At 45.1% G+C, this 13,667-nt stretch overlaps 1 protein-coding gene across 1 annotated transcript in view; it reads right to left on the reverse strand.

Moving 5' to 3' along the window:
* LOC146063095 (vomeronasal type-2 receptor 26-like) overlaps positions 1–12,824 on the reverse strand; it is a 47,584-nt gene extending 34,760 nt beyond the window's left edge. Inside the window, exons 1-4 of the mRNA XM_083175108.1 lie at positions 12,814–12,824; positions 10,106–10,397; positions 6,572–6,657; positions 5,910–6,193 (exon numbers count right to left, since the gene is read on the reverse strand). Of these exons, the coding sequence (XP_083031234.1) occupies positions 5,910–6,193; positions 6,572–6,657; positions 10,106–10,397; positions 12,814–12,824 (673 nt within the window). The remainder of the gene's footprint in view (positions 1–5,909; positions 6,194–6,571; positions 6,658–10,105; positions 10,398–12,813) is intronic.
* Between the last annotated feature and the right edge of the window lie 843 nt (positions 12,825–13,667).

Below are 13,667 nucleotides of genomic sequence, written 5' to 3' on the forward strand. Positions count from 1 at the left end.
TAGGTCAACTGGCACAGGTACCAAACACCTCTTACCCTGGAGTCTTAAATGGGGTGTCACATCTGTGTAAATGACAGAGAGACCTCAACCCCAGAGAACCCCTAGATATAAGGGGGGGTAAGTTAGTTATGGGTACGGCTTGAGAGGTGAACTGTGTCCCTGTCCATGGACCAGTGGAAACACAGTCACCACTATTGGCTCTCAAATGGAGAGGGGTCAGAGAGAGTGAGAACTCATAAGGTGGGGTGTATCTCACTACAGCACAGGTGTGAGTTGTAGCCCTTACAAGGGCTTACAAGGCAACACACTGTAATACATAAATCAAAATGCAATTTACAAAGAAAATAACAAAACAGCACACAACTGCCTGTGCACCACTAGCCGGCACGCACTTCGCAGTGTAGCTTCTTTAGGGCCCTGAAGAAGCTACACTGCGAAGCACGTGCCGTAAGGGCTACAACTCACACCTGTGCTGTAGTGAGATACACCCCACCTTGGGAGTTCTCACTCTCTCTGACCCCTCTCCATTTGAGAGCCAATAGTGGTGACTGTGTTTCCCCTGGTCCATGGACAGGGACACAGTTCACCTCTCAAGCCATACCCATAACTAACTTACCCTCCCCTTATATCTAGGGGTTCTCTGGGGTTGAGGTCTCTCTGTCATTTACACAGATGTGACACCCCATTTGAGACTCCAGGGTAAGAGGTGTTTGGTACCTGTGCCAGTTGACCTATTACAGCATTTGGGTCCTAATAGGCAAGAGAGTGAATTATTAGTGGTGACGTTGCCTCCCCATTTTTATAGGGGCACATCCCACCTCAGAACCCTCACTCGCGTCTGCCACAGACGACAATATCAGGCACCCTGGGGAAGAGTTCTCTCTGCTATTTATGACAGACAGAACACCCCAGTAGCTGATCTTTGTCACATACAGCTTTGTGGCTTTTGTGCTATAATATACAGATAGCACCAGTCAATTTACTGTCAGAGACGGCACACATGTGTGTATATTAATTTATGCCATAAGAGTGGAGTTATTAGAGGTCAGTTGACCCAGCTCCCCTGGTAGCCCAATACTACTGTTCGTTGTGGACATCGTAGATTCACGGCTCGAACTGAGGCATCTACACACTGTGAATCACTACACGTTACTCATTACAAGTGTACAGCCACACCTGCCTGCCACCTTTGTTTTAATAAAAGTGTGTTATCCCACCCCTGTACGTTATATATGTCTTTTAACTAATTTTTGCAGCCTTTTAAAGGTATAATAATAAGAGTTAATTTTTATTGTATGATTCATTCTCTGTGGTGCACCCACAAAAGGACACTTTTTTTTCTTCTTTCTCTATAGAAACCTATGCCGCCAAGAAGTCTTTTGGATGCACCAGTTTGGATCAATCCATCCAGAAGGTCTAAACGAAGCCGTTGAGCTTAACATCTTGATCTAGGTACACCCTTGTGTCACCATAGAATCTCCAACACTGCTCACCTCGGTTCCCCCATAGATTCCACCCAGGCGGATCTAAAACCTCTTTCTTTTATATAGAGATATACATTTGACAAATGGTATTCTTCCAAAACCTATACATCTATTACATTCTATAGATGTAAGAAATTATTGGAATCCTGTTATACGCTAATATTTGCTGTACCCCTCTCTTTTCCCAAGATTGTATATAATTAGGGCTAGTGGATTCATATACTTAAAATAAAGTTTCTTAGGAAAGGCATGTTCCATCTCCAAGTCTATCTATTATAATATTGTTACTCTCTATCTCCTCCATATTATTTATTTTTTATTGTTGTGACAATAGAAATCTATGTACTTTTGTTCTCCATATATTGGTTTCCCTATACCCAATATCATATATATCTGCCATTTCTAAAAAATAAAAAAATAAAAAAAATAATTCTTTATATACTATACTCTATACCTTTTTTCTGACAAGGATGTATGCTCAAAGTGGTAAATTCGATAGATTTAAATATGCGCTATATTGCCTCCATCCCAGAACTACATAAGCATCACACACTACCATGGCAACCTATATGAATTAGTCCGGTCACGTGACCACGGCCTGAAAAAAATGCAGGGCCCCCCCCTTGATCACGTGCCCGGACTCCAGAATATTTGTTAATTCCCAGCTATACATTGGAAGAGGATTTCCCCTCTATATCCATTCCAAACCATACATTTTACCAATGAATTTATATATAAGTTAATATATATCCCCCTTGTAGATATTATTCACATGAAAAAGTGCCCCCACCATGTGTCCGCATAAGCGTTATACTTAACCATGGCAACGGGATCCCGATCACGTGATTACTACCTGGGAGGATGCCAACCCTCCATCTCGACCACGTTACCGGATCCCTAGCCAGCCGCCAACCACCCTGTCACACATTGGGGAAGCCGCCAACCACACGCACACTGATGCGTGACGTCATCATGTCAGCGCCTCCGGTGGTCACATGACCGAACACGCACATCTCCGTAGTTCTAAGCACTCTACATACGGAAAGGACTATGTGGACGTTTAAAACCATGTCCATATATACACCTATGTATCGTTCTCCATCGCGGCCATGCGATTAAATATAGCTAACATTACATACGCTTTTTACTTACTAGTTATACAAAAGGTACGCCCCACTTCTGCCCTTACTGTTATTTTACTTCCGCCCTTCTTCCTGATTTACATGCCCAGACCAATACGGGGTCACCATAGTAATTCAGGCCACCTATCCAACCAATCACGACTCATCTTACTACAGTGGCACATGACCACTATTCACCAATCAAATGTTTTGTTTATTTTGTGTATTTTTATATAAAATCATGCAAAATAGCAGTACGCTGTAACTAATCAGTCAGTAACAATTACCAACTATATATGTGTTCTTTTCTGCCTCCTCCACATATCCTTTATTATGTTTTTTATGGATTGGACCGATTATGTGTTTTTACTGTGTATCATGTGACCAAATCAACTTCCTGTCAAAGTCTGGTATAAAAACCCCCAGCCACATCACTCCATCACCTTTGATAAAGCCGCTGAGCCGGCGAAACGCGTCAGTGTCTCTCCACTTTTATCTTTGGACTGTTCCAGACCAGCCTTGGACCCCGTTGGATTTACCTAACCGTGGACACTCTAACATCACTAAGGACCCCAGAACCATCTTTGGGAGTGCCAATTCCGGGTGTCTCCCCCACTCTGGATGGTGACTCGGCCCTAATACCAACTCGGGCCTTGAGTCCCAGGGAGCATAAGCTACACCCCGGTGTGTCTACAGGTGGACGGTAACCCCTATCCAATTATTTCTGCATTTGCACAATATATGGTCTTCGGCATAATAGGAATGGACAGTCTTGCATTGTGATTTTATCATTTCCCCTTCCCCCCGTACTTTTTATCGTACCAGCACCATTGGTCACTATACTAATAAAATGTATTATTGTTTTTAAATTGTACAATCAGTCCAATCCTTCATTTATACTATCTTATTTTTTACAAAACATTTTTAATAGTTTACAGCGCTGCTATATCCCAGCTTTTTCCTCATTGTCCAGTTCGGGCCCAACTAACCCTACTAACCAGCAGCTGCTAGTGACACAACCCAAGTCACAGCGCCACCATACCACATTCCCCCCTTGTGGAGGAACCCCTTCTTTCACATGACATAAGCGCCTGCTCTGTTCTCTGACGTCACATAACATCAGCGCCTGCTCCGTTCGCTGAGGTCACATGACATCAGCGTCTGCTCCGTTCTCTGAAGTCACCTGACATCAGCGCCTGCTCCGTTCTCTGACATCACATGACATCAGCACCTGCTCCGTTCTCTGACGTCACATGACATCAGCACCTGCTCCGTTCTCTGACATCACATGACATGAGCGCCTGCTCCGTTCTCTGACATCACATGACATGAGCGCCTGCTCCGTTCCCTGACGTCACCTGACATCAGCGCCTGCTCTGTTCTCTGACATCACATGACATGAGCGCCTGCTCCGTTCTCTGACATCACATGACATTAGCGCCTGCTCCGTTCCCTGACGTCACCTGACATCAGCGCCTGCTCCGTTCTCTGACATCACATGACATCAGCGCCTGCTCCGTTTTCTGACATCACATGACATCAGCGCCTGCTCCGTTCTCTGACATCACATGATATGAGCGCCTGCTCTGTTCTCTGACATCACATGATATGAGCGCCTGCTCCGTTCTCTGACGTCACATGACATGAGCGCCTGCTCCGTTCCCTGACGTCACCTGACATCAGCGCCTGCTCTATTCTCTGACATCACATGACATCAGCGCCTGCTCCGTTCTCTGACGTAACATGACATCAGCTCCTGCTCCGTTCTCTGACGTCACATGACATCAGCTCCTGCTCCGTTCTCTGACGTCACATGACATCAGCGCCTGCTCCGTTCTCTGACGTCACATGACATCAGCGCCTGCTCCGTTCTCTGATGTCACATGACATCAGCGCCTGCTCCGTTCTCTGACGTCACATGACATCAGCGCCTGCTCCGTTCTCTGACATCACATGACATCAGCGCCTGCTCCGTTCTCTGACATCACATGATATGAGCGCCTGCTCCGTTCTCTGACATCACATGACATGAGCGCCTGCTCCGTTCTCTGACGTCACATGACATCAGCGCCTGCTCCGTTCTCTGAAGTCACATGACATCAGCGCCTGCTCCGTTCTGTGATGTCACATGACATCAGCTCCTGCTCTGTTCTCTGACGTCACATGACATCAGCTACTGCTCCGTTCTCTGACGTCACATGACATCAGCTCCTGCTCCGTTCTCTGACGTCACATGACATCAGCGCCTGCTCCGTTCTGTGACGTCACATGACATCAGCTCCTGCTCCGTTCTCTGACGTCACATGACATCAGCGCCTGCTTCGTTCTATGACGTCACATGACATTAGCGCCTGCTCCGTTCTCAGACGTCACATGACATCAGCGCCTGCTCCGTTCTCAGACGTCACATGACATCAGCGCCTGCTCCGTTCTCAGACATCACATGACATCAGCGCCTGCTCCGTTCTCTGACGTCACATGACATGAGTGCCTGCTCCGTTCTCAGACGTCACATGACATCAGCGCCTGCTCTGTTCTCTGACGTCACATGACATCAGCGCCTGCTCCGTTCTATGACGTCACATGACATCAGCGCCTGCTCCGTTCTCAGACGTCACATGACATCAGCGCCTGCTCCGTTCTCAGACGTCACATGACATCAGCGCCTGCTCCATTCTCAGACATCACATGACATCAGCGCCTGCTCCGTTCTCTGACGTCACATGACATCAGCGCCTGCTCCGTTCTATGACGTCACATGACATCAGTGCCTGCTCCGTTCTCAGACGTCACATGACATGAGCGCCTGCTCCGTTCTCTGACGTCACATGACATCAGCGCCTGCTCCGTTCTCAGAAAATTCCGAAGCAAATGAAAGTCAGTTTAGACTGATTATATTTGCGAACGGCGGAAAAAATCATTAAATGGTTGGTGAACATCGAAAGATTTCTCCCGCGTACGCTTGCATCGAATGGCTGTGTGATTGTGCACATCCTTTCCTATAGCAGAGTAAAGATTCCTAGGAGGCGGGCATTCGCTCACCCGGCGGGCAGCTTTAAAGTGCTTGCTAAGCAGCGAGTCTTTACTGCTAGTGGGACAACATGAATTAGGCCCCGTATTAGCTGTGAGGTTATTTTATATCACATTTATGTCATTATATGCATTGCTTTAGTATTTGATGCTTGTGTTCTATGGTGCTATACAATGGCAAGAGCAGACATCATTAATCTGCTGGTGGCGCAGTGCTGGTAAGGGACATGTGTGTGTATTGTCCGTACCTGCCAGGCCGGCCATCTCTCCGCACCTTGTCCTCTCCTGTACATCGCATCCAGGGCGTGGACCATAGCGTAAACTGCGGAGTACACACTGAAGGTGAAGCGGAAATTGTCCACGTCATACAGAGAGGGACTAACAGCTCGGAGGTTATCTGTCTCTTTACAGGGATTTTCTAGGAATATTGAGGCATTTGCAAGTTTTTCAGGTAAACAGTCAAAATGCGCCAACCACGTTTTTACTAAAATCCGATTTTCTGGGTAACTCTCCGGGCGCAAGCTGAGCAGAAACTCCTTCAGGCCTGGAATCTCCCCTCTGTGCAGATGGATCAACAGTGACCCGTTAACACCAATTGTGGCCGGATTTGGAATCAAATGAAAAGTTCCAAATATTATAAATACTTTCCTTAAAGATGGAATCGCATTTAAATAATTGAGCAGACCCAAAAACTCTGAGTTACTACAGAGTATAACTACATTGGAAGTTGAATGAAAAATTGTATTTTTAGCTTCAAAATCACGGACATCTGTATAACTCAATGTAATAATGACGGAATACTCAACGCAGATCCCGTTCTGTGACATCACACGTTGCAGCCCACTACTGATTCGCTGACTGGTCTCATCATTTGTAGACACAATGCCCACCCAGGACCAGCCAAAGTGTTGTAATAGGAGGACAACTGCCCGATACTGGACGGTAATATCTGGAACCGTGCGGTAGAAGGACGGAAACAGGATCTCATCATTAAATACCGGATCCATCGCTCCATAGCTGATCTGTAATATAACACCAAACAGCCATCTGTGGTTAGTAAATCTTATCCACCCTCAGAACCTGGGCGCACAGAACATCTGATAGAAATCTTTCATTGGAAATGTTTGTGATTGTATATTGCATTATATTGTTTATGCACACCACAGCCCTTCACTGAGACAGTCACAGCAGAGCTGCACACCACAGCCCTTCACTGACACAGTCACAGCAGAACTGCACACCACAGCCTTTCACTGACAAAGTCACAGCAGAGCTGCACACCACAGCCCTTCACTGACACAGTCACAGCAGAACTGCACACCACAGCCTTTCACTGACAAAGTCACAGCAGAGCTGCACACCACAGCCCGTCACTGACACAGTCACAGCAGAGCTGCACACCACAGCCCTTCACTGATAAAGTCACAGCAGAGCTGCACACCACAGCCCATCACTGACACAGTCACAGCAGAACTGCACACCACAGCCCTTCACTGACACAGTCACATCAGAGCTGCACACCACAGCCCTTCACTGGCACAGCCACAGCAGAGCTGCACACCACAGCCTTTCACTGACACAGTCACAGCAGAGCTGCACACCACAGCCTTTCACTGACACAGTAACAGCAGAGCTGCACACTACAGCCCTTCACTGACACAGTCACAGCAGAGCTGCACACCACAGCCCTTCACTGACAAAGTCACAGCAGAGCTGCACACCACAGCCCTTCACTGGCACAGTCACAGCAGAGCTGCACACCACAGCCCTTCACTGGCACAGCCACAGCAGTGCTGCACTCCACAGCCCTTCACTGACAAAGTCACAGCAGAGCTGCACACCACAGCCCTTCACTGACACAGTCACAGCAGAGCTGCACACCACAGCCCTTCACTGGCACAGCCACAGCAGAGCTGCACACCACAGCCCTTCACTGACACAGTCACAGCAGAGCTGCACTCCACAGCCCTTCACTGACAAAGTCACAGCAGAGCTGCACACCACAGCCCGTCACTGACACAGTCACAGCAGAGCTGCACACCACCGCCCTTCTCGGACACAGTAACAGCAGAACTGCACACCACAGCCCTTCACTGACAAAGTCACATCAGAGCTGCACTCCACAGCCCTTCACTGGCACAGCCACAGCAGAGCTGCACACCACAGCCTTTCACTGACACAGTAACAGCAGAGCTGCACTCCACAGCCCTTCACTGACACAGTCACAGCAGACCTGCACACCACAGCCCTTCACTGGCACATCCACAGCAGAGCTGCACACCACAGCCTTTCACTGACACAGTCACAGCAGAGCTGCACTCCACAGCCCTTCACTGACACAGCCACAGCAGAGCTGCACACCACAGCCTTTCACTGACACAGTCACAGCAGAGCTGCACTCCACAGCCCTTCACTGACACAGTCACAGCAGAGCTGCACTCCACAGCCCTTCACTGACACAGTCACAGCAGAGCTGCACACCACAGTTTTTACATTGTAAATTTCCAATTTTATAAGTTTAATACATTCAAAATTATTGTCACATTTCATTTACAATTCAGTACAAATGAATATGTTCCAATGTAAAGAGTTTATTGACAATAATACATTGTAAATATCCAATGTCATGCATTTGTTCCCAGTACACTTTACATGAGAGGATTTCCTTTTTCTGCCGGGTAGACCCAGCATGTCACACGTCACATTTACAAGAGTTACTACCAGTGATAAAGAGTTTATATTTCCTAATTGATAGATTGTAGATGCTCCAAAATAAGGAGGGATTCAGAATGTTCCTTCATTTCAAGAGAATTGTCAGCCTTCAAGTTGATTCACCTTCCCACAGAACATGGAACCATGAATGGTTCTTGCAGTATGGTTGGTTGGTCGCACTATGATTCAGAGAGGTCATCTCTATTGTAATGCACTTGCACCCGAGCTTCCAACATGGCTACCAAAGAGGACAGATCGTGATACCATGGTGAAGAGCTGTGTTTTTAATTGTTAGTTTGAAGCTTTTGCAAAAAGCGTCAAACAAGTTCTCCATTCACCAGAGGAGCCAGTTTCATAGGAAATGTGCTGAGTTCATCTTCAACAGAAAACAGTTCCTGTAGTTCCTGTGAGTACTCAACTGATAGAACCGGAAGATACCCAAAACGCTATGTTGACCATTATTAGCACTCTTACTTGCCGTACTCTGGAGATGAAATAACTATGCACTAAATGATGTTACTGGAGGAGAGAGCACAGGCCTTAAACAGTGGCTGTTCCACTGTGTCACCTACTTGGTCCCTCCATGGTATAGTGGCAGAAGGAGGAATGTGACCATGGTTTGCCATACTTACCGATGACACTGCTGATGTAGCTGGCAATAGTGCCGAATAGCATTAATCTGCAAACATTCGATATACATGAACTCTTCCTAGGAATGCATCATTCTCATGATTCTACAGGGGTTGCCTTGGTTGCAGTAATAAAAGACATGTTTCTATGGTTGAATCTATCTATTGACGAGCTTCGAGGATACTGTATTAATGGAACTTCCAATGGATCTGAATGTAAGGAAAGGAATTTATAATATCTTGGCAGATGAAAAGCCCAAGTTGCTGTTGGTACATTGTGCCAACTATTCCACAGATTAGGAACTCCAGGAAGTGACCCCTTAAACAGGAGGCATATGTGACTATATGCTTGGTGAAAGAAACCTCAAATTGTATATTGGAGACCATGAAGAGGAAGGCAATAGATAAATATATGGATCCCTCCTCCTATTGCTGCCGCCTCCGAGTCAGTTCTCCCAAGGAAGCTCATTGTCATGTAACCCACCCGATGATGTGCCAGAGTTCAAGTCTCTTACACAAAACCACAAGGAGGACCTTTAGAGGGTGCAAGACTTTTCAAAATATACTTAATCATAAAGGTGCTACAGTATTTCAGATGAAAGTAGGGCTGCTGTTCGAGGTTGGCTGCATATGAGGCATCTCCTGAAAATAAGCATTGAAGCTTTCAGTCCTTGCGAACAACTATCTTGTTCCCTGCAGAAACCAAAACTAACTGCATCCGGTGATGAGAGCTGTGGTAGTCAGACGTCTGGAAGGCGTGCGATCAGAAGAGAAGTTTTATTGCATCTACAGTGAGACACGAGGTAGCAGAAGATCTGGAGTTATAGTTGTCCGCACAACCCAGGCCCAGAAATACACCGCGTCACCTGTGCAGGTTTGTCAAGATTTGTTTATTGAAGCACTTACTATAAAGAGTTTGATTTTACTGTATTGGTGACCTTATGGTTTGATAAGCTTATTAACTCTACAGAAGTTTGTTATATAGTTGAGCCATGAAGTGAGAGAGTTAGGCATCAGAAACATCTGCAGCACAGTAAAAGCTTTGTAAATAGAGTAAAAGAAGGTGTGATGACAGGAACAGAATACAGTATAAACACAAGACAAATAAAAATAACATCACCCCCATTACCTGAGGATAGTGGTAGACCCCGGTCAGTGAAGCCAATGAGATGGAAGGAGCGGTAAGCCGGTGACCGACAAACCCGACCACTTTACTCTTCTCATGGCAGTCGTAGTTAGGAACGGCATCGTCCAGCCCCGATAGTATATTCATCGCACTCTGCAGAGTTTTATAATCTCTATCACAGGTGTCATAAAGTTGATATCCCAGTGTGACATTTGGTAACAAGTCCGTGTTATTATTTATTTCCTCAATAGCGAACATGAAGACCAGCAGATGCCTCAGGAAGGAGAGGGATTCCCTGTAGAAAAACAACAGATGCCAAATCAGGTGCACAGAAAGATGTCATTCATTCGTAACAGTATTAGTAAGGGATTAGTAATATATAGTAAACAACACCAAGTGAGTATTAAAAAAAAGTGTTTTGCAACTCTGGAGATCATTCGTAAACTCACAAGTCCAGACAAGACAATACATGACAGCCACTAGATATTGTACATGCTCTAGGGGCTCATTTGAAAAATGGATGTTTCTGTATGTAAACATTTCTACATTATTGTGCATCATTGACAAGCACCCTATAAACCAGGAGCCTAAAAGAAAAGCGTAATCTTATAAGTAGATGTAGACACATCCTCCCATGTACCTCTAAGGAGGATTATCTACAAGTAGATGTGGACACATCCTCAGATGTTCCTCTAAGGAGGATTATCTACAAGTAGATGTGGACGCATCCTCAGATGTTCCTCTAAGGAGGATTATCTACAAGTAGATGTGGACACATCCTCACATGTACCTCTAAGGAGGATTATCTACAAGTAGCTGTAGACACATCCTCACATGTACCTCTAAGGAGGATTATCTACAAGTAGATGTGGACACATCCTCAGATGTTCCTCTAAGGAGGATTATCTACAAGTAGCTGTAGACACATCCTCACATGTACCTCTAAGGAGGATTATCTACAAGTAGATGTATACACATTCTCAGATGCACCTCTAAGGAGGATTAAATACAAGTAGATGTAGACACATCCTCACATGTACCTCTAAGGAGGATTATCTACAAGTAGCTGTAGACATATCCTCGCATGTACCTCTAAGGAGGATTATCTACAAGTAGATGTGGACACATCCTCAGATGTTCCTCTAAGGAGGATTATCTACAAGTAGATGTGGACACATCCTCAGATGTTCCTCTAAGGAGGATTATCTACAAGTAGATGTGGACGCATCCTCAGATGTTCCTCTAAGGAGGATTATCTACAAGTAGATGTGGACACATCCTCACATGTACCTCTAAGGAAGATTATCTACAAGTAGCTGTAGACACATCCTCACATGTACCTCTAAGGAGGATTATCTACAAGTAGATGTGGACACATCCTCAGATGTTCCTCTAAGGAGGATTATCTACAAGTAGCTGTAGACACATCCTCACATGTACCTCTAAGGAGGATTATCTACAAGTAGATGTATACACATTCTCAGATGCACCTCTAAGGAGGATTAAATACAAGTAGAAGTAGACATATCCTCAGATGCACCTCTAAGAAGGTAAGTTTACAAGTAGATGTGGACACATCCTCAGATGTACCTCTAAGGAGGATTATCTACAAGTAGATGTGGACACATCCTCAAATGTTCCTCTAAAGAGGATTATCTACAAGTAGATGTGGACACATCCTCAGATGTTCCTCTAAGGAGGATTATCTACAAGTAGCTGTAGACACATCCTCACATGTACCTCTAAGGAGGATTATCTACAAGTAGCTGTAGACATATCCTTGCATGTACCTCTAAGGAGGATTATCTACAAGTAGATGTGGACACATCCTCAGATGTTCCTCTAAGGAGGATTATCTACAAATAGCTGTAGACATATCCTCACATGTACCTCTAAGGAGGATTATCTACAAGTAGATGTATACACATTCTCAGATGCACCTCTAAGGAGGATTATGTCTAAGAAGTTGTGGACGTATCCTCAAATGCACCTCTAAGAAGGATCATGTCTAAGTTGATGTGAACAGAAGGAATGTAGACCTCCATACACAACATGTAACAGATTCTTGCATTCACAAACACCCATGTCATAGATAGACCCATGTCCATTCAAGCAACGGTCAATACATAAACTCTGTCCATGTAAATACACTGGATTTGGTTAAAGAATAATTATTGTATTTAGTGCTTGCATGGTATGGTGAGATCCACACGAACCATCTGGTCTGCTAACAGAATCATCCTCTGTCTCTAATGCCTTCATAGTCCCCTGTACCAGGAGATAGGACCTCAGAGAAGCATCCACCATGAAACTGTTCTACTAAGAGGTGGTTCCAGCCCAACATCCATTTTTTTACATATTTCAAGAAAAGACTACAAAATGGGCATTCAATAGCCACTGCTCCCATAGGAAAAAATAATTATTACTAATAATTATAATAAAAATAATCTTAGATATTACTGTCCATCCATTTATTACATCCCACTACTTCTTGGTGTGTGTATTCTTCTACTTACTAGGTGCATGAATCATGCTACTTACTGAGTGCAAGGATCTTGCTATTTACTGGATGCATGGATCATGCTACTTACTGGTTGCATGAATCGCTGGACTCACTTGGTGCATGGATGCCGCTACTTACTGGGTGCACAGATACCGCTACTTACTGGGTTCACAGATCCCACTACTTACTGGATTCACGGATCATGCACCTTGGATGCATGATGTAAGACCCTGAGGTAGCACCGCCAGCCTGCCCCCTAACTCTGTTGCCCCAAACCGTGGTCCGTGGACATGTGCTAATGCCAGGCTTCGCCTATAACAGCTGCGTTCGAAGCAGGTGGTTATGCCGGCTCCAACCCTGATGCCGCCAGGTCTTTATGGGAGACAATGCATCCATGGAGGCGATCTGATTGCAAAAGAGGAACTAACTAAAGGGAATGGGGCTGGCTGGGATACCCCCTAGGAGTGCCAAACAGCAGAATGGCAGGCTATGAATGCAACAATGCACAGTGATGATATATACTAAAATATGTATGCAACAATGCGTAGGAATGGAGTAATGAACCATACTAATGCAACAATGCACAGGGATGTAATAAACATAGAATACCAAGGCAGATAGAAGGTACTGCAGGGTAACCCCTGACTTCACAGAGTGATATTGAGCGCTGATTGTATATTCTGCACTGCTGCTGAACCTGTAGGGGGATTACCAAAACCCCTTTTTAAATTCACAGAAACCAAAAAGAAAAATAGGAACAGGGCTGTGCTGAATATATAAAGTATTTATAAAAAATATATTAAACACAATATTTTGCCCAATATAGACACACAATACATACAGACATACAACAAGAACTCCCCCTCAATGTTAGAACTGGTTAGTTTGTTTAGGCATGCAATTGCGGATTTTCCTTGCTCATTAACAGAGCCAGTTAGCAGGATTAGTAATCAGAGTTCAAGTCCCCACAAACGTGTGCACATATATATATTGTGGTAATACTTGTTGTAATCCAGGGGCCATGTCAGCGGCTTGTAATCAGCGGCGAATTTCTCCGACCGT

Source organism: Crinia signifera, chromosome 3 (genome assembly GCF_055691185.1).
Source record: "Crinia signifera chromosome 3, ASM5569118v1, whole genome shotgun sequence".
Classification (NCBI taxonomy): Eukaryota; Metazoa; Chordata; class Amphibia; order Anura; family Myobatrachidae; genus Crinia; species Crinia signifera.